The sequence below is a fragment of the Glycine max genome, chromosome 8 (assembly GCF_000004515.6).
Source record: "Glycine max cultivar Williams 82 chromosome 8, Glycine_max_v4.0, whole genome shotgun sequence".
NCBI classification, from domain to species: domain Eukaryota; kingdom Viridiplantae; phylum Streptophyta; class Magnoliopsida; order Fabales; family Fabaceae; genus Glycine; species Glycine max.
The window spans coordinates 2,101,394-2,129,054 of NC_038244.2; the positions used below are offsets into that span (position 1 = coordinate 2,101,394).

Below are 27,661 nucleotides of genomic sequence, written 5' to 3' on the forward strand. Positions count from 1 at the left end.
AACTTGAAATCCAATCCATGACAAATGCATATCATGTGTGTTTGAAAAATTAGTGATAACCTCTCAAATGTAAGACGAGTCTAAAAATAATAAAAGCATTTTAAGTGATAGAAGCATTTTATTACTTGCTGTTGTTCACGATATGTTATTGTCGCTCACCCAAGAAAAATCTATATAGGATAAAAATCGGACAAGGATTCTCCCATTAAATATATTATTCTTACTTATAAAAATGCAAGATACCTTATGCATATGTCAACCTTTTAAGTTATTTTTGTAATTCAATATGTTAATTTTATAATAATATATTTTATAATTTTCCATGGGACTCAACATGTCAAGTCTAGAACAACATGATAATTAGTTATCAAATTGATAAAATTGACTATTATTCACTTCTTTTTATTTTTTATGTGTTTTTAACAAAAGACATGTTAACTAATTAAATATTAAAAACCGAAAAAGAAAATGTCCTAAGGGTAACTAGAATTTTTAAAAAAGGCGAATAAAAACGATGGCGGAACTCGTCCATTCTCACGGTTGGCCACACCCCCGGTGACGAATTAGCGTAGCGCATACAATAGAGAAGATAGCGAAAGGGGATCCTTCGATCACACCACAACAAAAATGACTGTAATTCCTTACAACGCACTTAGTTCTTCTTCTTCTTCTTCGCACTCATTACATTCCTTCGGAATTCGAACTCCAACCTTCACCTTCTTAACTTTGATTTTGGTTAGGACTCGTCAGGAACGACGCTCATGGATCTGATAACCGCGGATCCTACTCCGGCGCCGTCGTCGTCGTCGACTGCGTCCGCATCTTCGGCGCCGACGCCACCGGCATCTCTGCCCTCGGCGTTCGGTAAGCCTCCTGCGGAGAAGAAATCGAAGAGAGCCGCGCTGATGCAGATCCAGAACGATACCATTTCTGCTGCCAAAGCTGCTTTGCATCCAGTTAGGACCAATATCATGCCGCAAAGGCAAAAGAAAAAGGTACCGTAATTTCATCTCTTATGCGCAAGAACCTGCGTTGCTTCATGATTAATTTGTTGGAGTCGTGGATCAGTTAGTTTTGAGTGTAACTATATCGCTTTAGCATATAGTTGAAAGTTTCGTGTTATTATCGACTGGAGTTTAGTTGATACGATACCTCTCATACAAGACTCTTCTTATTAGTGTTGATAGTATCATAGTGCATAATTCTGTGCGTTTGATCTTCGTGCTTGTTTGCTTCTGCAGCCAGTTTCCTATTCACAACTCGCTAGAAGTATTCACGAGCTAGCTGCCACTTCTGATCAGGTGAGTGTCGCCACTTTCTCCGCGAGATCCCTGTTTGGATAAACTTAACTTCTCTATAAACACTTATGTAGGAGAAGTAAATAATATAGTAAAAGGAATTGAGCTTCTCCAATAAGCTAAATCAACTTATGCATTTCAACTTTTAGAGAAGTTAGATGAGAGGAATGCATAAGTTGATTTTAACTTTGGATACTATTATTTCATTTTTCCTTCTTATCTTCTTCTAAGTGCTTGCAGAGAAGTTTATCCACACAAGATCCAGTAATGTGCTTTCGTGGTTGGTCTATTTTCTTATGTTTTTGTTTTTGATGGTAACATGGTTTCAGAAAAGTTCTCAACGGCAATTAGTGCATCATGTGTTTCCAAAGCTTGCAGTGTATAATTCCGTGGACCCTTCATTGGCTCCCTCTCTTCTCATGGTATGCTCCAACTCATTTGAACTTGAATGCTTGCTTATAAGTTGTTTCTGATCTTCCCTTATCTACTATGTCCCAATTCCCTTGAACTTGAATGCTTTCTTAGAAGTTGTTTTCGTCTTCAATGTAGTTTGTGTTGTTAGATTAAAACTTTAGGTGTTACTTTGTATGCCTATCGCAAACTAGTGGCATTTTTTTAATGGACGACCATGATGCTGAATTCATGTAATAGTGCAATAATGTGTCATACTGATATTTCTTTATGGAATGTGTTTACCCTTGCTTAATCTGTTGTCAAAATCTTGTATCTCTGTCTCTGTTCTGTAGCTTAATCAACAGTGTGAAGATAGAAGTGTTCTCCGATACGTCTATTACTACCTTGCCAGAATTTTGTCTGACACTGGTCCCCAAGGTTTGAGCACAGGTGGTGGGATACCCACCCCTAACTGGGATGCTCTGGCTGATATTGATGCAGTTGGAGGTGTTACTCGAGCTGATGTTGTGCCACGAATAGTAGAGCAGCTTACTGCAGCAGCCACAAATGCTGAAACTGAATGTGAGTGTTTACTCACTTTTAGTTTGGATGGTTTTAATCATTTTAAGCATAAGGTTGCATACTTACATTTGCAATTGTGCATGGGCTTATATGTTTTACCTTGAGTTGATAAAAAGCTGTAGTTCTTTTGGGCTGTTAATTTAAATTTTATTTTATGTAAAATCCTTAGAACTCATGTGGAGTGAATGAGTTGAGTTCCCATCCACTCCTTGTTCATTGCAGTAATTTTGTAAATAGATTTACCTGAAGATGTTAAGAATTTTGGACCAATAAGCTTTGGCATATATATTAGATTTTAAGCTGTTTGTTGACATGGCAAAGACATTTGTTTTGATCAACAACAGTTGGTACAAGTGGTAGCGACTTGTGTCCCATAATCAAGTGGTTCCAAGTTTGAATCCTGGTTGGCCCTTGGGTATGGAATAAATCGTGTTGGGAGGGGAATACCCACCTTGAGTGCGGTCACGGTCCCCGATGAAAATTAGTCACTACTTCCAGCAGGGATAACTTTGTACCAATACCATAGCTAGCAAAAAAAATACATTTGTTCTGGCTTGTCTAGTGTCCTTTACATAAGGTAGACAGGAAATCACTGCATTCAAAGATGTGTTTAGTTTCATATAAATTGTTTATTGAGATTCTACACATAATATGAGATTGGTACATTATAGGAAGGAAAATTCAGAGAAATGAAATATTCGGTTCACAACAGAAAGGAGGAAAGAAATGGAGTCTAAATTTAGGTTTTCTGTTATGTAAATTTTATAGTGACGCTGTGATGGGGATAAATAATTTGCATTAACTTTTTATTTATTATTTATTTGGATAGATGAACAAATAATTTTGCCTGCATGAAAATAATTTGAAATTATAGTTATTCTTGATCAGGATACTTCTTGCATTTCTTTGGTTTGACTAGAAGAACTTCTACTGAAGCTTTCTTAGTTGTATTATAATGGGTGCATCTGCAATCAGTATTTTGGATTTTGAGTCTCAATCTAGATGTCATTGTGGCAATGTTGTCTTTAAATTGTAGTAATAGAGTACAGTGATACATGACATCCAGAGTTAATATAATCTCTTGAAATTTTGACATCAGAATTATCCAGATGGAATGGATTTTTTTGTTTTGGTAAACGTGAGTTTGTCGAGTTTGAAAATTAAATTGGTTATCTCATTAAAACAATGCACAAGTTTTAGTTATTGAAGTATGTCTTCATTTTTCATATCAAGATTATGTCTTGATTCCTATTCAACTTATGTTTTGAAGTTCATGCTCGGAGATTGCAATCCTTGAAGGCACTTACATATGCTCCTTCATCCAACTCTGATGTTTTGTCCAGATTGTTTGAAATTGTATTTGGCATACTAGAGAAGGTTTGTGCTTTCCCATTATCTTCATTATTTATATAGGATGTTGACTTTTACCCATTTATTTTAAATTATTCTTGTAGCCACCTTTATTCAGAATAAGTTGTTTGGATATGTTGATGTGCATTGTCAATCTTGGGTATGCCCTCTGGGTTTGGATTTTTTCTTTTAGTTAAGATTTCAGTCTTTGGTTAGAAAAAGAGGGCAACATTGTGTGGAAGTTCACTGTATATGCTGTTGTTTGGTGTCTTTGGCTGAATTGAATTCCATGTATCAACTCCTTGAAAATATTTGTCCCTATGACCATTTGAAAAAAAATAAATTTCATTGACTCTTTAATGGTGTTTAATGCATGGTTTCTTCCAAAGAGTTCCATTGTCTGACATACAAAGGGATTGAAGAGCTTCATTATTTTGTTTTCATTTTGTATTTACTCCTTTTCAATCTAGTTTTTTTTCTTTAATTTTTTTTAAACTTTATTTGGAGTTATTCTCCTTTTCTTTGTTTCTCTGTAAGAAAAGTTCTTTCTGTATCCAAAAGAGTTTTGAAATCATGGTACTTGAGCTTTCTTCACCTTTTCTGCCATTAATGATTTTTAGGTTGGTGATGCTGAGCAAAAGCGAAAGAAAGGCATATTTGGGGCTAAAGGTGGCGATAAAGACGTAAGATCATTGCTTTGTACTATTTTTTCTTTTATCATGATATATGCATTTTTTTTTTAATTTTTAACTTGAGTGAATCTTTTTTGATATCCTATGATGGAACTGTTTCCTCTTACCATTCAAAGCAATGCACAATTCTAGGCTTATAAAAATATGGTGAGAGCAAGCTATTAAAACAACTGTTTGACACCTCTCATTCTTCCTGATAATATAACATTCTTTTACTAGAAGAAAGCAACTGATCTTGACATTGTATTAGTCTTTATATTGCATGTTACAATAAATATATTGATGCTTACCTACATAAAGGTTCCTAAATATGTGTAAATCCTCAAAAAGTAGATGCTGTAGTAGAAAGCCAATCAAGGTGGAAAAAGATCTAAGAAAAGAGACTTTCCAAAATCCGAATGACAACTCCTTGCAAGATTAAATTCGAGAGCTATCAATGGTCCTGCAGTATGAGAAAAAGGATAAAAATAGAGGTATAACACTGGGATGATTATCTTCAGGGACTCTCTTGTGTAGCATAGATCTGTGTCTTTGAATACCTTCTCTTTTAATCAGACCATAATGCTAGAACTTTTGACAAAGGATTCTTACAGTTAAACATTTTGCAGAATAGGTGTTTAGCTCTCTTGTAGTTTCTTGCTAATTCTATTGGGGATTTTCTTTGTCAAATATTCAGATGGATTTCCTTGAGTCTGAAATCTGTAACTGAAAAGAACCTTGCTAAAAGGAGGAAATACAGTTGCCCCAGAATTCATGATTGCTGGTACTGATACGTCTGAAGCACCAAGTTAATATGGGGATATGCCAAATTTTAAAAATTACAGCCATGTCATAACTATAATACAACACATAAATTTAGTATAAAGTTAATATAAAACAAATCTTAAATCGAAAGAGAGAATCAACATTTTAAATGTTAGGGAGTCATTTTAGACATAATAAAATGCTATACCTCTATCCCTAAATATAAGATTCTTTTAACTAATTGACACCCTTTAAGAAAGTTGGTTAATTTAGTTAGTAACATTAAGTTTGTTTGCAATTTATATTATTTTTTTTCCAAAATTACCCTTAGAAATATCCAGACTCATCATCTCTCTCTTTACACTTAATTACTTTATACCTAATTAATTAATGTGTCCTAGTCTTCTTCTCCAATCCTTATAAGAGAGAGAATGCATTTATCTCTTTAATTCATAACATTTATTGTAAAGTAGTTAAGGGTATTTTGGTAAAAAAGACAACTTGAAAAAAGTTTTATAAAAAGGGACAAACAAATTTAAAAAAAGAGTCTTATATTTAGGACGGAGGTAGTATCATTTATCTAATTATTACAATTTTCCTATCTGTATTGGTATAAATTTTTTTAAAAAAAATTGTAAATACAATTAGAAGTGTTGACATAAACAAGTGTTCAACTTAGATATGATAAAACACCACTGCCGTTTTAAGTGTCTGCTTCCTAGCTTTTAGGTGAAAACACATGAATGGTTTTATAAATACATCTCTAACATACCCACTCATGCAAGAGCCTGTTGGGCTTGAACCATGGATAATTCACTGTGCCACAAGCCCTAGTGTTTAAGTTAGTAGGTGAAGACACTTGAATGATATTATGTTACATCTCTGACATGTTATATGCTTGATCATATAGTCTATCATCCGAAGCAATCTACAATATGCTGCCTTAAGTGCTCTGAGAAGACTCCCTCTGGATCCTGGAAATCCAGCATTTCTGCATTATGCTGTACAAGGGTAAGTTACTCTGTGAACCAAAACTTAGAGGAACAAATAGTTCATGGCCTCTCTTTGAGCAACTTTTTACTTCTTGCTTTTTGTTTATTTTGGAGCTGGCATTAACTTTGTATAATTTATTATTAGCTTTTGCATTCTTCCCTTGTCTCTGGTCTATAGTTCTCAAATCTCAAAACTAGAGTTGACTGCAGGATTTCATTTGCTGATCCAGTTGCTGTGAGGCATGCACTGGAAATTGTTTCTGAGATAGCTACAAGGGATCCTTATGCTGTTGCAATGGCCTTAGGTAACAGTGTACATCTTAATAAATTTTTTATTAAAATGGTGTTCTAGTGTTTCATTGCATATTCTTTCCTAATATAGTGTTGGAAACAAATTTCTCCAAAATTCCCTAAATCTAATGCTTCCTGGACATTCTTATGCAGGAAAGCATGTGCAGCCTGGAGGTATGCTTATTGGACCTTCACCGTCTTTGCTTCCTTCGTTTCTTTGTGTTTGTTTGAATATGACATATTTTTATTCAGTAAAAAAACAGTATTTAATGACCAAGAACCAGTTTTCAGTCTGTAAAATATGTGAAAACACTTAAATTACTTAACATCTGTCTCATAATTTGAGTGTGTACTGTGCTTGGAGAGGAACTCCACTTCTGGTATTTAATAAACCATAGAATCAAAATATATGTGGAACATTTTTGCTTAACTAATTTCTGAGTTTTTCTGCTAAGATATAAGGCTTTTTGGATTTTAATAACTTGCCATCTTTATGTTGTTCCACACTTCCACCATAATTATATAGTTTGGTGATGGTTATTTGGTCTATGTGCAGGGGCTTTACAAGATGTTCTCCATTTGCACGATGTTCTCGCTAGAGTTTCTCTAGCGAAGTTATGTTGTACAATATCAAGGGCTAGAGCTTTAGATGGTTGGTGTATTAAAAAGCTTGTGTTTAATGAAAATTGATCCTTACAAAATTTGCTATGATTAAATTTCTGTTTTGCGTGCATGTACAGAGAGATCAGATATTAGATCTCAGTTCAATTCAGTGCTCTATCAACTTCTATTGGATCCTAGTGAAAGAGTCTGTTTTGAGGCAATTTTGTGTGTACTAGGAAAATATGATAACACTGAGAGGTGCGGTTTATGTCTTATAATATTAGTCTCTATACCCTCCTAATCATATTTTTAACTTTGATTGTCTAGGTTATATAAATTTCTTGAAAGTTACTTTGTTAACATTCTGTCTTGTGATTGATTTGGATGTAATCTTATCATGTTTACACATTCTAGGACTGAGGAGCGTGCAGCTGGGTGGTATCGTTTGACCAGGGAAATTCTTAAGTTACCAGATGCATCATCAAAGGAAAGTTCTAAAGATAAACAGAAGAACAAACGTCCTCAACTGCTTATTAAACTTGTAATGAGAAGGTTCAAAAACTCATTTGTGTATTTCTGCTTGCATGTCTATTTTGTCTTGTTGAATTATTAAGTCATTGACTCGGGTGAAGTATAAATTGTCTAATCATAATGCACATTGTCTATTATTTACTGCTCTTCAGGTTAGAGAGTTCTTTCCGTAGCTTTTCTAGACCTGTGCTTCATGCAGCAGCTAGAGTTGTACAGGAGATGGGGAAAAGTCGGGCTGCTGCCTTTGCTTTGGGCATACAAGATGTTGAAGAAGGAGCACATGTCAATACATTTGCTGAGGCTACTGATTATAATGATTCAGATGAAAGCACACATCCCGAAAGTAATGCTTACTTTATGTGTTTAATGGTGCATGCTTGCCATAATATTTTTAGGAAAATTGATCCTTGACAATCATAATATTTTTCCTAGGTCTCTTTATCTTCATGATCTTCCCTTCCGGTTTCTTTTGTTGTTCGGTTGTTCCTTTGGTTAAGCTATTCTTTTCCCTTAAAATGTGAGTTTGATCCTAACTGAACCCCATAAACTAGCTCATAGGGTGTGAGTTGTCTCCCACTTATATACTTTATCTTGGCACTGTCTCTAACCGATGTGGGACTTTGGTTTTTCGTAATACACCCCCTCACGCCTAACACTTTTGGGCTCTGATACCATGTTAGATTTCAACTTAAAACCAATTGGTACTAAGTGAAGTTACTCAACAGATATATAAGCTGCACCCCAAGAACTGAGACAAGCGATGCGGGACTTCCTAATACCCCCCTCCACATATGTCTGCCAATATAGGTGAGCCTACTAGAATAGGCAAGAACTAAGATGAGCTATAGGCTCCGATACCATGTTAAACTTGGAGAAAATTAGGATGAAAACTGTGTCCTTTCCTCTGAAGAATTCCCATTTAAATAATATGATACAATTTGATTTCTAGCCTTGAAGTTTGCTAAAAAACTATATATGGTAACCTACAGCTGGGCTAAGTAATTAAGGATATAATTACACAATTACAGCTATACAATCATACAAGATATGCTGATTTAAAGGGCCAATAAATCTGCACAAATAATGGCAAATAATCTGCCTATCAATCTTATTGACATGAATAATATGGTTGGTGGCCCATTTAATGGATCTAGGATGGACTTTGATACCATCTTAGAATGTGGGTTAGGGTCGAACTCAACCCCAAAAGTTGGCTCATAGGGTGAGGGTTGTCCCCCACCTATATACTTTGTCTTGGCACTATCTCCAGCTGATGTGAGACTTGGATTTTTTCCAATATTTTCAGATTGTATTTGGAGATTTCCAATGACGCTTATAGTCGTGGGTTCTGATTACTTTTGTAGAAAGAAAGACATAGAGATTGGTATATATGCTTGTACTGTGGATTTGCTTGATTAGGCTGCTTGTCTGATTTGTACTGGTAAGCTAGGTTTAGTACAAACGTAGTTGCAACCTATGTTTAATACTTTTTAACATATACATGATTCTTTTGTAACAGTCCTTTTATATGCTGGATCATAGAGGTTAATCTTAAAAGACTTTTATAAAGATGTCTGTTAGTTCTCCGTCCACTCATAGTCAAAATGAATCCTTGTGAAGTTTTTGACAAAGAAAATCCACTTCTATGCGTGTTTCATGTAAAGTTAGATACAATATAAATGTATTTGATTACCACACCATAGTTGCATAGGCCTAGTTATCCTAAAACCAATCTAATACACAAGTTCAGATTGAGTCTCAGTGATAGCTCGACATGTTGAACTATTATCTTATTATATACTTAATTGATACTTTGATGTAGGCATTCGAAGAACTTCTTCAGTATCTAATTTAACTGCTGGCAGAGATACCGTCGCGGGTATGTTGGCTTCATTAATGGAAGTGGTACGGACAACAGTTGCCTGTGAATGTGTTTATGTACGAGCCATGGTGATCAAGGCATTAATCTGGATGCAAGGTCCATTTGACTCATTTGATGAACTAGAATTTATTATTGCATCGGAACTTTCTGATCCAGCTTGGCCAGCAGCACTATTGAATGATGTACTACTCACTTTGCATGCTCGTTTTAAGGTAAATGGACTTTATCTTGGTATATCAGTGTTAAACATACTTGGATTTGTTCAATAAAGCATTACCTGAAGGATGAGGCAATGAGCAATCAATATGGTTGAATTTTAGCAATATTTTTGCCAATAATATAGATTGATTTGCTGCCTTTAAAAAGACCAACCCTATTTAAATTTTAATCTGTTAAGTGAAGGCTTATGGATGGGGTTTTATACCTTGCATGACCCCTTTCATGTGAGATCCTTTTGAACTTGAAGCATGGACAATGCATTACTTTTTCCAGTATTTCAACTTCACTTTAAAAGAATGGGGTAGCAAGGGTTGAACTGTTGATCACTTTGTCATGGAGGCTTTAATATCATGTCAAATACCAACTCTCCTAAAAGCTTAAGTTGTTAGGTGAAAGAATCACAAATGGTTTTTATATCCAACACTCCTTTTCTTTTAACTCCTTGTTAGTATATTGTAGTTATCATTTGTTTAATTATGTTCAAATATTGTTGTGCCTGTGTGCATTTTTTGCCCATGCACTGAGTAAGGATAAAAGCCATGGATACTATAAATGAGGGGGTATGAGCTTGAATGTCAGTGAGATTTTTAAAAATGTGTTTTGCTGAAGAGACATAAATACCAGTCTTCCTTATAAACTTTGTATATCTTGGTGCATGCAATGGGTAAATGTGCTTTTGTATTCATGCATAATGGAAAACCTGAGTTTGCTTAATAGTTATTTCAATTTTGCTTTGAAGGCTTCTCCAGATATGGCTGTTACTCTTCTTGAAATTGCAAGAATATTTGCTACCAAAGTTCCAGGAAAGGTTGATGCTGATGTGTTACAACTGCTCTGGAAGGTCAGTTTACCTTGACAGTATTTTTTTTTTTAAATTGATGTGTTTGGTACACATCTGTTTATAACAGAGGGGTCTAATAATGATAAGTAGAGACAAATACAAACCTCAACTTCCGAAGCAACATATCCACATTACATACTAGATGCATGCACACAGATACCCAGTTCATTTGATCAATTTTGAGTTTCCTTGATGATTTTGACTTAAGAATGATTGACTAAATGAATAGTCTGTTTTCAGACTTGTCTTGTTGGAGCTGGTCCTGATGGAAAACATAAAGCTTTAGAAGCAGTCACAATTGTTCTTGATCTACCACCTCCACAGCCAGGGTCAATGCTTGGTCTTACTTCAGTGGACAGGGTGTCTGCGTCTGACCCAAAGTCTGCTCTTGCATTACAAAGACTAGTTCAAGCTGCTGTAAGCATTACTATTTATTCAGAAGACCTTACTCATTCTTTGGCTTCTGCGACCCAATAAAAATGTTGAATTAAGTTTCTTTTTTTCTGACAACTTGTGCTTTTAGGTATGGTTTCTTGGGGAAAATGCAAATTATGCTGCTTCTGAATATGCTTGGGAATCTGCTACCCCGCCTGGTACTGCATTGATGATGTTAGATGCTGATAAAATGGTTGCTGCTGCTAGTTCTCGTAATCCTACTCTAGCTGGTGCCTTGACAAGGCTCCAGAGGTGCGCATTCAATGGCAGCTGGGAGGTATATGTTACCCATTTGAGTGGTTTCCCTTTACTTGTTTAGTTGTTTATTACCCCTATCTCAAAATTTGAAATGATTTTTTTAAATTGTATTACACTACACTATGAGAACAAAAAATGCTTTATTAGTATTCGATAGTGTTAGTTGGCCTTCACAAAGTTTTGGTCTGATTCAGTCTCTGGGTATAAGTATTAGTGCATAGTTTTACCACATGTTAACTTAAATATTCTCTGTTAAATGAACATGCAGATTCGAATTATTGCTGCTCAAGCTCTTACAACAATGGCAATTAGATCTGGGGAACCTTTCAGGTTACAGATTTATGAGTTTCTGCACACTTTGGCGCAAGGTGGTATTCAGTCACAGTTCTCTGATATGCATCTTAGTAATGGAGAAGATCAAGGAGCAAGTGGTACAGGCCTTGGAGTTTTATTAAGTCCTATGATAAAGGTTCTGGATGAGATGTATAGAGCACAAGATGATTTGATCAAGTGAGAGCCAGATCCTAATTTTGTGCTTTTTCAAATTTGATGATCTTGATTACTAATGCTCACGAACTGCTTATGAATAGGGAAATACGCAATCATGACAATGCTAAGAAAGAATGGACTGATGATGAACTGAAGAAACTATATGAAACCCATGAAAGGCTGCTAGATCTTGTTTCATTGTTTTGTTATGTTCCAAGAACAAAGTATCTGCCTTTGGGCCCAATAAGGTATTGATATTGAATTGAATTCTGTATTTGAGCTCTTAGAATGTGGGTTTGGGTTACATGAGGTAATTTTGCATATTACTCATGTTGTATCTAAAGAGGACTACTAGACTTGTAAGCTCTTCTGCATACAGGAATGTGGGTTCGGAAGGATAACTTTTCAAAATGGGACGAGGAACTTTGTTTTGGTTTTTGAGTGTTCACATTTTTTGTGATTCTAATTTTTATTTTTTTATAGAATTTTGTCCTTAATTTCATCAGGCATTTGTAAAAATGAAGACCTTGGCTGTGTGGTACAAGGAAAATTTTTCATGCCATGGAATCATCATTCTTGAGACTCATAAATCCTGGGAATTATGATTCTTAAGAATGACTAAACTTGTTTGGTTGGTCATACATATTCTCATACAAGTTTCCCGAGAGTAAAAGAGTAACATAGTATCTTTACCACTAACTTTAATCATCTACCACATTAAATGATTTAATAGGAGTAACATGATACTTTTACTGCATTAAGACTTGTTTTTTAACTCGGGAAAGTTAGATTCTCATCTCTTCCAATGGGAATATTTTTGTGGGAAACGTAGCCAAAAAAATTCTTGGGAGACATTGTTTCCTGGAATGTTATTTTTTAATAAACAAACCAAACATGAAAAACAAACATTCCCAACTTAAGATTCCTAGGAAACTAAAAATATTCCTTATACCAAACGCCTCCATATTGTATTTCTAGCATAGTCATTAGCTTTGGCATGTTTCAAAAGTAAATTTGATCTTTATGGGTTTCTAATTCCTCTGAATCTTGGTGAGAACATCTTCCAAGTTCTAATAATCATTTGAATCTCTAGATAAAATCTTCTCTGTAATGAAATGACAATCTATTTCAACGTCTTTGGTTTTCTCATGAATACAAGGTTGCCTGATTATCACAAATGAGTGTCATTTGTGCAGCCTCCCCAAATCTCAATTCTTTTTTCCATTCAGGATAGGCATTTTTTTTTTTGGTGTGGTTTTGGGTGACCTCAGTTTAAAACAATTTCCCTTGATTGGTTTGGGAGCTTTTCATTGAGTCCATGTGGGGAATATTTTGTGGAGATGGGCAATGTATGTTTATCTTTGGTGTATTTGCTTGCCCCTAAAAGTGCTGATTCCTATAGAGATGTATCTTGGATTTATTATGTGAGACAATTTTTCATGTCTCTTCGATGTGTATGAAGAAAGGTCTATTTTTTAAGCCTAGATTATTCTTTTTCTTTCTTTTATCCATTTTTGTTTTATAGATACCTTGTGCTTCAACTTCTTTGTAACTTCTCTTCAAACAATTTCTTTTTTTTATTACAGTTTGCTTTTTATATAGTTAGATTAGATTGTCTTTTCAATATGCATTTTAGTACTTTCTATGTATATTAAATATCATAGTTATTAAACATTCCTTGTCTTATATTTGTGTTTTTAACATTTAACAATTGATTAGGTTACCATTAATCGTTAAGAACATAAAATTTGAAGTATTTTGATTTTTGAGTTGTTAATCTTATGATTCACCTCTTGATTCAATTCTTGACATAGTTTACTATTTGATTTCCTAGTTGACATTGACAACCGTGTGGTGTGTTGGTGACACTTGGTTAACTGAACTAGAAAAGAGCAATCAATCTCAGTTAAAAATATATGCTTTTATACAGAAAGACCTTGTACTTATTTGGAAATTATTTTCAATTTTCCATATATTTATTTAGTAACTTTAAAATTTCAAAATTTACCATCTTATTTGAATTGGGTTATTTTTTGATATAAAACATGTTACCCTGTCAAATATTTATTTTAATATTTGTCATTGTTATAGTTTAAGCAATAAATATTTTGTTAAAAGGAGGGGTAAAAGTGAAGGAGAACCCTATTTTTGGTTTTGAGGAGTAGCACATACCAGAAATCCCATTTTCCGTAGCATTGGTAGTATTGATGACACATCTATATAGTTCCCTTTCATATTAAACAACGAAACGTTTATTTGTTGTGGTTATGTTATTGGTGTTATTCTGTAAATATGATTTTCCTGTGAATTTTTGATAGTGCCAAACTCATTGACATCTATCGTACACGCCACAATATTAGTTCATCTACTGGTTTGAGTGATCCAGCTGTTGCCACTGGTATATCTGATCTTGTCTATGAATCCCAACCACCACCTGCTGAGCCTGATACACTTGATGATGACCTAGTAAATGCTTGGGCAGCAAACCTTGGTGATGATGGCTTATGGGGAAACAATGCACCAGCAATGAATAGGGTATAAGTTAGTTAATGTATTGCCTTTTATCTATTTTTCTTTCCTTCTCTTTAATTTGATTAGAAAATATTTTACTGATGCTTATGCGGTAGTGTGTATATATAAATTAGGTTATCAAATTGTGAATTGCCAAGCCAATTTTTGAATTGTGAATCATAATTTGTATCGATTAGTAAGATTCAATGACAACCAAAAATTATTTCAAATATATCATATAGATAACTTATAGAGTTCAATGTAATCATTTTAAACTAGAAATAGATAAAACAACTTAATCATAAGTATAAAACAAAATTATTAGTTTATCTGAGTTTGTGAAGCCTTTATTTTAGAAGAGTGGAAACAAAAATAACTTTTGCAAATATTAAATTTTAACAATCTAACCATTGGATGATGTTATCATTTGGTGATTATGCTTATCAAACTTTAGATAATTTAAACATTCGTAGATATGTAATTTAATAGTAAAGAGTAGTTATATTTTAAATAACATGGTATACATTCAAATAAAGTGGTGCATTGAAGTATCAATAAGTTTTTAAATTATATGAAATTTTGTATACTTAATCTACTTCATGAAAACTTTTAATAGTATGGTTGGTTTGAGAAAATTTAACATTGTAAAATGTTTTTAAGGGTGTCATCTTGTCTAGTTTGAACCTGCTGTGAATTGATCATGTCTTTTAACACACATTGCTAACCTCCTCACCTTCATGTGGAGATTAACATGCTTTGCATTTTGTTTTGGACTAAAAACTCACATCTATTCTTGTTAAAACAACTTTATATAATGGACAATATTGTCTTTTTACTTTTTAAAATTTAAATATTTAAATATTTTCAGTTATTTCAACAACACTTTCCTTACGTTCATGTTCCCATGTGCTGCCTAAGAAAAATTACTACTACTGATATTTACATTTGAAAATTAGAAACTCTTCTATTACTAGACTATTCAATTTCTTATTTGTAAAGAGGCATTCCAGACTAGTGAACTGCAAGTTGTTGAGTGGTGACTATCAACCAGGCAACCAGCATTTATATTTGGTGATATAAGAGATACAAATTGTGGTTGAAAATTTGTGCTTTTGTGATACAAGTCATGTAACAGAATTCATATTTTGGAACACTGGGGTGGGTGAGAAAAATAATAAGAGATTGTTATGTAAGTGATTAAAAAAGCCTAAGCATTAAGAATTCAGAAAGACATTTTACCCATTTTGTTCAATTTTTTTATCAGAAAATAGTGGATTTATAGTCCACATCAAAATGTGGAATATGCTAACTTTCACATGAATGTATGGAGGTTAGCAATATGTCTATGTGTCTGTGGAAAATTTAAAGTTAATATTCCTTGTGATTTGAAACTAAGTTGACTTTAAATTGAAAATGTTTTTTTCTCTCTCTCTTTGGATTTAGGTAAATGAATTTCTGGCAGGTGCTGGAACAGACGCCCCAGAAGTTGATGAAGAGAATATGATCTCTAGGCCTTCAGTTAGCTATGATGATATGTGGGCAAAAACACTTCTAGAATCTTCTGAGCTAGAGGTAAGGATTAAGCCAGATGCATTGGGTATTAAACTTTATGGTTTGTATCACTTAAATCCATTCCTTGCAATAACAGGAAGATGATGCAAAGTCATTGGGATCATCATCTCCAGATTCAACAGGATCAGTTGAAACTTCGATATCATCCCACTTTGGAGGAATGAGCTACCCTTCGCTGTTTAGTTCCCGACCACAAACTACGGTACCAAATATTATGATTAAGAATCAATTTATTTTGCAACATGCACCATGCTTCTAATTTGATGCTATTTCTGAACCTTTTATATTTGATATTTTACGCATACTTTTTCAAGCCATGAGAGGACTGATATAATGCAAAGCATTTTAAGTATATTTATTTAATTATTTGGCCCCTCAAAATCTTTGGGCAAGATCCCCCACTGAATTTATCTCCAAATTTACACCTCACCAAACAAAAAGATTATTCTAATAACAAAATATCATCTATACTAAAAAATTTAAAACTGGAAAAGTTAGGACCAAGACATGTTAATAATATAGGTTTCTTCGTTTTAATGTGATGAGTGTAGAATAAATTGAAGAAAGGATGAAAGAACGAAATTGAAAACCTGAATGGACCTGCCAACGTTTAAAGGGGTAGCTTCAGCATAGAGCAAGTCACCAAGCACAACACTTTTCAAATGGTTGATGCTGAGTTGAATCCCAGCCACTCTTTGGTATCCACTAGCCATGTGGGCTCCCATGCTTGTCAAAGATTCTGCCATCAGTGCTGATACCCCTCCATGCAACACCTTAAATGGCTATTACAACTTCTGTCCATGCAAGGCTCTCCCACCATAAAGGCATTATTCTTCAGCAGCCAAAAAAAGTGTGGGAACTCCTCCTCATGACTCGAACAAAACTGGCAGTAGTAATCATCTAGCTGCACATTCCTTCTCCTTAGGTTTTGCTCTTGTTGGCAGTCTATCCCTCACCAACCTCCAAACAAAGTGTGCAACCTTGCTTGGAATTTTCATTTTCCAGATGAATGTGAATGCCCCATCTTCGTTCTCATCCGCACCACTTCATTAAGCAAATGATATCCACTTCCCACTGAGTACAGCCCACTCACATCCCCCTTCCAAATCCACCTGTCTTGTTGGTTAGGCTGAATCCTCAACTCCTCAATATCCTCCATAAAGCTAGCTGCTAGTTCCATCTCCCCTTCCAACATCATTCTCCGCCACTCAAAATTTGATTCCCACGATTCCCCCACCCCCACACCCATCTGCTGAATAGTGTGATGTTGCTGTTGAGATATACAATAAAGTCTCTGGTACTTTTCCATCAAAGACAGCCCCTCCTCCCTCCAACTATCTTCCCAAAATTTTATTCGCGACCCACATCCTATTTTTCACTTCACACCTTCATTGAATCACCACCTTCCTCCTCTAAACCACGCACAAAACACAAGTCCCGCCACCATATCAACTCCTTGTGGTTCCTCCTCGTTTCATCTAAGTTTCTCCATGCCCCATACTTCGACTCCAAAACCTTTGTCCATCTAAGTTCCAACGCCATTTACCGAGTAATGCTCTGTAAAAAGATGCAAGACCCCGCACCCCTAGACCACCTTTCTCCTTAGGGAGACAATTGTGTCCCACTTCACCCACGCCAACTTCCTCTGCCCCTCTCCATCACCCCAAAAAATCGATTGTTGTAGCCGCACCAACCTATCCACCACCTTCTTAGGTACCCTGGAAAAGGAAATGAAAAAAATAGGTATTGAGTTAAGGACTGCCTTTATCAAAGTCACCCTTTCCCCAAAAGATAAGTTTCTTTGTTTCTACTTTGAAAGTTTTCTCTCACACTTCAAGATAACCGGATCCCATATCACACTACGCCTATGGGTGTGCCCCTATGGGGATTCCCAGGTAACAAGAGTCTACAGTTAAGGTATCCCGCGGTGGACCTAACCCAATGATATGATCTCCCATATGCCCCAAAACTGCTCGTAGCGAAATTTATTTTCAAACCCGACACCAACTCAAAGCTCCTTAACATTGCTTTGATTGCCTTCACATTAGACATGGTCGCTTCTCCAAAAAATACCATATTGTCAACATATTGGAGAGTGTTGATTTCCACCCCATCTCTACCTACCAAGAAGCCTTTGAACAAATTTTTCTTTTGTGTCTCCCTCATCAAACCCATTAGACCTTTAACAACAATGTTAAATAAAAAGGGGGCTAGTGGATCCCCTTGCTTGAGTCCTCTTTGAGGAGAGAACTCATCAATGGGACATCCATTCACCAAGACCGAGACAAAAGAAGACTTCAAACAACCATCAATCCACATCATCCATTTCTCGCAAAACCCCATCTGCCTCAGCATATAGATGAGGAAAATCCTAGCACACAAAATCATATGCTTTTTCATAACCAACTTTAAAGACTAGACAACTTTTTCTCCCCATTTTTGCTTCATCAAAAGCCTTATTAGCAACCACCACGCTGTGCAAAAGATGTCTCCCCTCTATAAAGGCGCTCTGACGTTCATCAATGATGGTGGTCATGACCTTCTTTTTCTTTAGTCTTCTAGTTAGGATTTTTGCGACAATCTTGTAAATACAACCTATCAAAGAAATAGGTTTGTAGTCGTTTAAATTTTGAGGGTCCCGAACCTTTGGAATCAAAGTCAAGAAGGATGCATTATTGCCTTTCCGGAAGCGTCCATTTGCATGAAACTCGTCCAAGAAACGCAAGACATTCATTTTCATTACATTCCAAAATTTCTTAATGAACTTAAAATTTAGTCCATAAAGTCCTGGATTCTTGGAACTTCCACATTCCCACACCGTTGCCCTTACCTCATCCTCTTCAAATCTGGCCACCAATTTTGCATTTTCCTTCTGATTAATGATCTTGAATTCTACACCATCCAGCCTTGATCTCTCAAATGATGATTCTTCAAACCTTTTCATAAATGATTGTTTGACTTCCTCCCTTACTCTGTTTGGCTCCTTTACCCCACACCCGCCAATAAAAATCCCTCTCAACATGTTTTTGCACCGTTTCCAATTGACAATCATGTGGTAGAATCTAGAGTTGCAGTTCTACTCTTTGAACCACTTTATTCTTGACTTTTGCCTCATAATGGATTGTTTTGAGTGTGTTGTCACCCAAACTTCTTCCTGCAGCTTCTTCCTCAGTCAGATATCTTTCTCCCCTTTCTTTTCCAGCTCATTGAGTTTTTGCTCTCCCTCTTTAGCTAAAGCTGAATATCCCCAAATTGCTCTCTATTCCACACTTTTAATCTCTGTTTCAACAACTTCAATTTTTCTTTTAATACAAAACCTCCCCACCCTTGTACTGAGCTCTTTCTCCAACAATCCCGAACTGTCTTCCTAAAGGATTTATCTTGAAACTAGCAGTCTAGAGTCTTGAATGGCTTCAGACCCCAGTCTGCAATGATTGATTTTAGCAGAATTGGACAGTGGTTTGAGTAATTCCTATCCAATATGAATTGTGTACTTTCACTCCATTTAGAGAAGCATTCAGCAAATACAAGAATCCTATCCAGCTGGCTTTTAGCTGTCTCGTTTGGCCTATACCAATTGAATTTGCGACTTACACTTGGCACATCCTCAACTTCTAGTTTCACTATCCAGTCATTAAATTCTGTCATGATCCCCCCCTCCTTGCTCTCTTTGGCCAACCCCCATTCGTTCTGACTATCTCCTTAAACAGTTGAAATAGCCAACTACACTCCACAATTTGATTTGACTTGCACTTCTTAATTGTTTAATTTGATCCCACATGTTTCTATTCAGATTTGCTGCATCGCAAGGGGAATATATATATTTACAATTGTAATTTTTTCGCCATCACCTTTCCAAATACCTTCTAGTAAAATAAATTCACTGCCAATAACCTCGTTCTCTAACACAAAAGATGATTCACTCCATACGCACAAGATGCCTCTAGCATTGTTCATTGTTGGATTGGTTGCCCATTTTTCCTCGGAATCCCCCCACAAGGCTTGACACATAGTTTTGTCCTCCCTTTCCTTCTTAGTTTTCTGTAGACATAGCATATCCACTTGCTCTTTTACCATCAATTTCCTGTAGACATAGCATATCCACTTGCTTTTTTACCATCAATTTCTTTACTCTCCATAGGCATTGACAAAGAGATTGTTGAACGAGAATAATTATTCCCAAACTGCTTCTAAGTGTTCCTGAACATTTTTGGTTGCCACCTCCAAGATACGTGTTTTCCTCCGTTAGCTACCACTTTTGCAAACGACACTTTACTTGTGCGATCTCGTCTGTCTTGTTCAGCCTCACTATTGTTGACTCGCTTTGTTGATGTGCCTATGTCCTCCATTTCCAGTGTCTTCTGTTGTCCTTTGTTAGATTAACAATGGGGCTGCGCCATGACCTTCATACCCTTGTCTCGTCCACCAGATGTAGCCCTGTCAAACTCCCTTTCTCGTAGATGCTTCTTGTCTTCCCTTTCATGTTTTGGTAGATTCACGTGTAGTTTAAGGCCCCCTATGATCAGATTATCCAACTATCTCTCAAGTTGCTTGACATTGGATACACCTTTGAATCTAACAAAACCATATCTCTGACCACTACTGTTCTTGTTCTTAGCTATGAATACCTCCCTAACATCGCCTCATTTCTTGAAAGCAAACCACAGATCCTTTTCTTGAGTGTCTTCAGGGAAACGCATAAAGTAAAAAGACGTGATATCTGAAGCGTCTCTCCAATTTCGCATTTCATCTCTCTGCCGTTGTTCCGCCAGGTCCGCCGTGCTGTTGCTGTCATGCTCTCTTCCTGAAAAGTGGACATGGGATCGATCGTTTACTTGCTCTTTGTTTCTCTCGCTCACCCACTCTCTCTCTCTCTCTCCTCTCTATCTCTCATTCTCTCTATTGGAAAGTTTGATGTATAATGCCTAGCATTCTAATTTAGTGTGGGGATTGAATGGCCTACTCTTAGGATTAGTGTTAGTTAGAAACATAATGTTAGGAACCCAAAATTGAATTGAGAAAGAAAAGAAAGGATTTTATTAGCAAGAAAAGAACAAAAAATAGGAGAGAAAACTTTCCTCCAAGGGTTTCCCCTTCATAAAAGATTTCTCTTTTCACAAAGAGTTAATGCTCAATCTACAAATGTTAAGATCCCCCTTCTCCTATCCTTCTCCTATTTATATCTAATAAACCCTTCTGACTAACTAACTAACCCCTTAATTAACTAATCAATATCCTAAATGTAATAACTAACTTATTAGTAGTCTAACTATGTTAACTAACTTTCCCTTATCCTTATATCCTATGACATAACTTACAATTACATTGCCCCTGGATTAGAGATTACAAACTTCCCTAAATATTCTGAAATCAGGTTACAGATACAAGGGGAAGTGTATTTTTTTTAATGTGAAAACCATGGAGAATTGGATCCCACCATCAAGATAATGGAATCAACGTGTGTAGGCAATTGGCCTTAGACAATTTATCTGTCTCTAAGGACTAGTATAATTGTCATCTTTCTGTAATATTCTAGTACCTTAGGCTGAAGCTTACTAAGCTTCAAACTTATTACAAACAAACCCTTATATATAAGTTGAAAAAAGAAGAAATATAGTGAGCTCCATCAGACATGCATGGAATACAACTCAAAGACTGACTAGAGATGCTGGAGATGTCTGGAATGATCATGATCATGATCATTAGCCTGATGGGAATTTCGTGGTAAGCAATCAAACTTAGCGAGGCCCAACCTTCTCCAAACAACATTTGGAAGCTTCAAACAGCAAAATGTTTTAAGAAATCCAAAAAAATGAAATTGAAACTAAGTCTGTTGGCAAGGAGAGTGACTTTGGGTCACCAAACAAGTCCACAAGCAGTAAATAGATGCAAGCGCGAGATCAATGCAAGGGATTTTGAATTATCTTAATTTATTGTGCATCATTCTTCCCCACTAAGATATTTTGTAAATATTCTAACAATATTTTTGCTTCAATGAGCTCTTAATTTAATCTCCTTACCTTGAATGTTGCAATATCATCACATATTGATTAACTTTTTTTTTAGTCATAACTCTGTTATTGTCAACTTCTTTTGTATTTGAAATTACTTATGGAAATCTAAATTATCCGTGGCAGGATAAGGCACCAGCAAGCCGAGGCTCTATGTATGAGGGTTATGGTTCTCCGGTAAGATCCCTCTGCCTGTTTTAGTTTTATTTTATTATTCTTATCTAGTTTTATATTAAATCTCAAAACCTTTTCAGATAAGAGAAGAGCCTCCGTCATACTCATCCTCTGTCATGCAAAGACACGAGTCATTTGAGAACCCCCTTGCAGGGAATGGATTGCACAGTTTTGGGTCTCAAGATGATGAGCGAGCTTCATCTGGAAATCCTCAACATGGAAGTGCACTTTATGACTTCACAGCAGGAGGAGACGATGAAGTAAGTTGATTTAAAATTTTAACCATAGATGAAAAAACCATCATACCTGCCATTTAATTGGAAAATTTGTGAATAGGTTAGGTCAACGGGCTAAACAATCCAACAAATTGAATAAAAATCAATGCAAAACCAGTTTAACCAGTACCTGGAAACCCATTTTGAACTTTTTTTTTTTAATTTTTACTTTTTTATTTTTTTATCTTAATTTTTTATTTAAAAAAGATTTTTTGAAACTCTTAGAATATGGGTTTCGACCTAACTTAACCCTAAAAGCTAGCTTATAGAGTGAGGGTTTGAGTTAACTTTTGGGGTTGAGTTAGGTTCAAATCCGCATTTTAAGATGGTATCAAAACTTATTCTAGATCCATCAAAAGGGTCATCATCGTATTATTCATGCACCAAGCCCGAAAGTGTTGGACGTGACGGGTTGTATTAGAAAAAATTCAAGTCCCACATTGACTAGAGATAATACTAAGATAGAGTATATAAGTGGTGGACAATTCTCACCCAATGAATTAATTTTTGGGGTTAAGTTAGACCCAAATCCACATTTTAGGAGAAACAAAACCATCCTAACTTGAAAACAAAAACAACACAAAGCTTAAAGAAAATGGTTAGTATCATTAGAAATTAGGTCCACGTGTTGATGACTATTATTTAGCCTTTTTATTATTGTTTTTTTTTTCTTTCAAGCCTATATATATGATCAGTTTATGCTAGTCTGAAATTTACACGATTTAAATTTATTTTAGCTTATTACTCAATATATATTAAAATATATATCTAATTGTCACCAATTCAACTAAAGTCGCACACTCACACTGATCAACCATAAACCTTTACCCATTCAATGACTACTCTGGTTTTTGAAAACGTTGATTTTAACTTTGATGGATTTACTTTTTAAGGTCCCACATGTTGATGCTTATTCGATATTTCTTTGGACTTGGCCTTTCGGCCTGTTGTGTATACTTTTTAGATGTATTATTTAGAGGTAGGCTTGGATATTCTAGATGCAAGCACGGATATAATTAACTTCATTGTTTTTCCTGGCAGTTGAGTTTAACCGCAGGAGAAGAAGTCGACATTGAGTACGAAGTAGATGGCTGGTTTTATGTAAGTCTCTGATGAGATATCTATTTTTATCTTGTCTGAAGTAGAGATTTAGATAACTAGAATTTGCATGGATTCCTTATGTTTTTAATCATACATAGGAGAATCAGTTGTTGATAGCATACTTTGCCATGCAGGTTAAGAAGAAACGCCCTGGTAGGGATGGCAAGATGGCTGGACTGGTTCCTGTTTTATATGTTAGTCAATCTTGAATCATGTACGTAAGCTATTGTAACTTCCGATTCTTGCAAAAAGGCTTTTTTTGCTTTATTTTATCCAGTGTTGCTTTCATTCAAAGTTTCCATGTTCCCATGTAGCATGCCATTCTGGCTGTTCTCCTTCAAAGTATCTTGTATCCTGGTCCCTACCTAATTCGTCTAGTTGTATGCTATCAAAGTATCATTTACCATGCTAATTGGTTGCGAGTGTCTAGTCATTCATCATAGTAGGCCTTTCATTCTATTATATTTATATTTTACATACAGCTATTGGTGTACGAGTGTTTGTTTTTATACAAGGAATTTAATATATCAAGTGAAAGTTTCACGTTTTTGAAGTCAGCATTTATCATTGTCTTGAGAAATCTATTCAATACTTGCATACTAACAAATTCCGATAATGTTTTGACGTCCAGGTCTTCCTAATATCCCTTCTAGCTTCTTGTACAATTTTCTTTTTCCGGTGAACACTCTTATGACATGCTAATTTTTGTTGGTTCAAAATGTGATTAATTGCAAACGTCTTAACTTTGGAGAAATATGAGATCATGGGGCATAATATGGAATAAGACGAGAAAACACATCCAAACGATGACAATAAGGGATCATGGGGCATAAGAATATGAAGTACGACGAAAAAGCACAACAAAGCGATGAAAAATATATGATCGTATGTAATTTCTAATAAAATGTCAGTATTTTGTCGAGAACTAAACATAGTTATCAAAATGCAATAAGACAATATTGTGTAAAATATGCCATATAGTCACACGAAATGCTATAAGCTTCCGTCAGTGTCAAAACTCAAGGTTGTATAATAACAATCACTAATCTAACACATACGTGAATAACGTGGATAGTGTTTCAACATAGTCAGAGACCTATTTAGTGAAGTTGTCAAAATAAGTAGTCATAAAATTGAAACAATATAAAAGTCGAGGGTAGACAATTGGTAGACTAAATAATTTTACAAATTAAGCCTCATTAAGATTAGGATGTAGTATTATGAGCAGAGAAATTATACTCCTTAAATGCTTAAATTATAATGTTTTTTCCTCTTATTTTAAAATTATACTCCAGTTTTCTAAGAGATTAATATATATCATAATTTAATCTATTTTAATATAAATAAATCTTGTAAGGTTATCTTTTTTCCTCTTATAAACAACTGGTTTTAAATTCCTTTTATTAACTTAATTTGAGAATTTACAAGATGAAATGAGCATTAATTTGAGTCAAGCTTTAAAACAACTTGTATAAATATTTAAATAATCACTTCATCTACTAAAATTTGAAATTTAACAATATGATATTTAAAAATAGTTATATGTAATCTTCCTTCACTATTATTGATAACTTTAGTGGCTTGCTGGCAGACAGTTAAAAACAATAATTTTATTTTATTTTATTAGTAAACATTTAGTAAATAATAGGGTTTGAATCCTCCTTAAACATTTAGGAATAAGTAATGATAATATATATGAATATTTCTACGTTGCAAATACTTTGTTACACTACTAGAACATAGGCTGATTTAACGATGATTTTTTATACCTTTAACGACATTTTTTAACCATAGTCGTAGTTAACATCGTGAAATGTACCTATACTTACGACGATGGTTCATCAACCATCTTAGTAACATTTCCTTCTAAGACGGTTAGGTGTCAAAACCATCTTAGAATGAAGACTATTCTAAGACGGTTTCGACAACTAGCCGTCTTAGAATAAAGGGTATTCAAAGACGATTTTGAAGTGTAATCTGTCTTAGAATATGGAATTTTTTAAGATAATTTTTGCATCAAAACCATCTTAGAATACATCCCATTCTAAGACAGTTAGACATCAAAATCGTCTTAGAATAGAGATTATTCTAAGACGATTTTGATGTCATGATCGTCTTAGAATATGAACTTTTGACGTCAGTCTTTTGTCATAACTGTTTTAAAAGAGGTATCTTTTAAAATGGTTTTTGAGTGATAACCGATATGATTATTTTTTTTAATGCATCTAAAATATTAGAAGTCATGTTCAGAAGAACCAATATATACACAAAACTGAGGAAGATGCTTTGTATATTTAACTACAATTGCAATCTAAGTTAAATGAAAAACAGAATTTGCAATCTAAGTTAAATGAAAAACAGAATATACTTGCTCTTTAAAATACTTACAATTGCAAATATATTAATGTAATGAAATGACTTCACTTTCATGTGAGCACACATAATTAGTAAATTGCAAAGTAATACATATTAAAAATTTAGAATCTACAATTTGCATTGTAACCCAATCAACACTCCTTTTTAATCTACTGCATAAACATTCTGAATCTAGAGTTTGTGTCCTTGAGAACTAATATTCACTTGTCATCTCTAGTCTATTTCCCTAGGAGAATAAAAGATGGAAAGAAACATAACAAGAAATGCTGGCAGTCCATGTATCATAAAACCTACAAGCATTTGCAAATTTTGTAAGAACAGATAATGTTAGCGTTCAATGTCTAAGTTAGATTCTGAACCTTCAGTCCATCAATAAGCCTCCCAGGCATGCTTCCAATGTATGTTCTCCTATGTCCTCTAATATCAGCCTCATCCTTGACTCCACTAGGGATATGCACACAAATTTTACACCCCGTGCAGCAACTATAGAGGATGCCAGTGATGTCTTTCCAACAACTGGTGGTCCAACAAAGCACAATCTGGACCCCTAGCTTCTGGCTTAAGCTGCAATGCATACGCTTTTATCAGATACACTTTAAGAAGTAGACTACTATATGAAATATATTTAACATTGAACCATTTACATGCTGCTTCCATACAGAAAATTAAAGACACTCTTTAGTCTTTAAATCCTTAGACCATTAAACTTCACCCAGCAAAGCAATAATCATTTGCAACAAAGACACACTGATTAGGTCAAGCAAACTTACATCCAAATAGTACCATCCTTCTCAGTTTCTATATATTTTTTAACACTTTCAATTTCTTAACAATTATTTCCAATATTTTTCAAGCCATCTTCATCTAGTATTCCGAAAATATGTCACTCCAGTTGTAAGAAATTACACAATTCAACAACAAATTTCAGATACACGTAGGTGTATTCCATGAAAATTAGGATAAGCACAATTCAATCATAAGTGTGCACAAGATGCCTAATTAGATTGAGCAGGAAAAATAGTGATAAAATTTGAGTGCCATGGGGAAAGAAATTTCATACCTTAAATGAAGGCGAGCAGGACCTATCTCAACGCCCGTCCAGGCACGTGCATTCACCCTAGAGAAGGATAACCATTTAGGCAAAAGTGGAACTCCCTTTTCCATGTTAAGGACAAACTGCAAAACCAACCAATTCATGATAAGAAACATAGTATTAACTTAAAACTGAAGGACCCTATTCAATTCAGAACAAACCATAGAAGATCCATGGTCGCCAGAACCAGTGTAACCAGTCTCAAGTTTAGCAAGCAATGTATCATCATGGATATTGCCATTACAAGGAAAATTTGATAGAAGTTAGAAACAACCACACAAAGTCATGATAACCATATTGTTAGCTTTACTTAGACTACAACCTTGCAGTAAGAGGACTGTTGTAACAATCCTTAATGATAGGAATACCTTTCTCATCACGTACTCCGGTAAGCTGAAATGATATAGAATTTTTGAAGGAAAAAAATCAGTAGTATAATATAATCTATATCATATTAACATTTAATTTATGCATATGGCAGAAATATTCTGACTATTGATTGCACAGTTTAACTAAAATAAGCAAATCATCAATTTATGACAGAATTTAGTGGGTATCCCCACACCTTACTTCCATCTTTTGTCCAATGTGCACCATATTCACCAGCACCCCTTATTTCGAAGACAACTCCATGTGGTGGGACAGTATGTACGCACATTCAACCAACAACAATGTGCCATTAAGTGGTTAATAACATTGATAGCAAGCTTATTTTTATTAGAATCTAGAAACAACATAGAAAAAGACAAGATCAGTGAAAACATGATCAACTTATTTGAAAGCAACACACTGTTAATATACTCACTTAACATTTCACCAAACGTATGAACCTAACTCAGAAAACATTTACAGAAAAATTATAGTGGTGCCCGAGCCCCAAAGTCAACATGTTAGGTTTTGGATCATCCAAAGAACAAGCCCAAAACGTGGATTGTTTGCTCCAGGAGA

At 35.0% G+C, this 27,661-nt stretch overlaps 2 protein-coding genes across 3 annotated transcripts; one reads left to right on the top strand and one right to left on the bottom strand.

The window, feature by feature from the left end:
* Positions 1-472: 472 nt before the first annotated feature.
* Positions 473-23,797, top strand: LOC100788902 (uncharacterized). The gene is made up of 27 exons (XM_006584719.4): positions 473-633; positions 741-995; positions 1,242-1,301; positions 1,628-1,720; positions 2,045-2,273; positions 3,544-3,650; positions 4,244-4,306; positions 5,970-6,070; positions 6,262-6,356; positions 6,496-6,516; positions 6,899-6,994; positions 7,083-7,203; positions 7,360-7,497; positions 7,629-7,819; positions 9,299-9,570; positions 10,317-10,418; positions 10,659-10,835; positions 10,942-11,130; positions 11,380-11,621; positions 11,702-11,848; positions 13,919-14,135; positions 15,555-15,683; positions 15,760-15,885; positions 21,821-21,871; positions 21,949-22,128; positions 23,185-23,244; positions 23,379-23,797. The coding sequence occupies exons 1-27, from the start codon at positions 628-630 to the stop codon at positions 23,451-23,453; spliced, it is 3,543 nt and encodes a 1,180-aa protein (XP_006584782.1). The 5' UTR covers positions 473-627; the 3' UTR covers positions 23,454-23,797.
* A 1,793-nt stretch (positions 23,798-25,590) lies between these two features.
* LOC102666110 (lon protease) lies at positions 25,591-27,258 on the bottom strand. Of its 2 annotated transcripts, none has more exons than XM_026129448.2 (3): positions 27,082-27,258; positions 26,681-26,796; positions 25,591-26,184 (listed from the first exon to the last, which is right to left on the bottom strand). In XM_026129448.2, exons 1-3 carry the CDS (start codon positions 27,088-27,090, stop codon positions 25,962-25,964), a joined length of 348 nt encoding a protein of 115 aa, XP_025985233.1. In that variant the 5' UTR covers positions 27,091-27,258; the 3' UTR covers positions 25,591-25,961. The 2 variants fall into 2 exon arrangements, with proteins under 2 accessions (XP_025985233.1, XP_006584784.1); XM_006584721.3 differs by lacking the exon at positions 27,082-27,258 and adding an exon at positions 26,875-27,022.
* Positions 27,259-27,661: the final 403 nt, after the last annotated feature.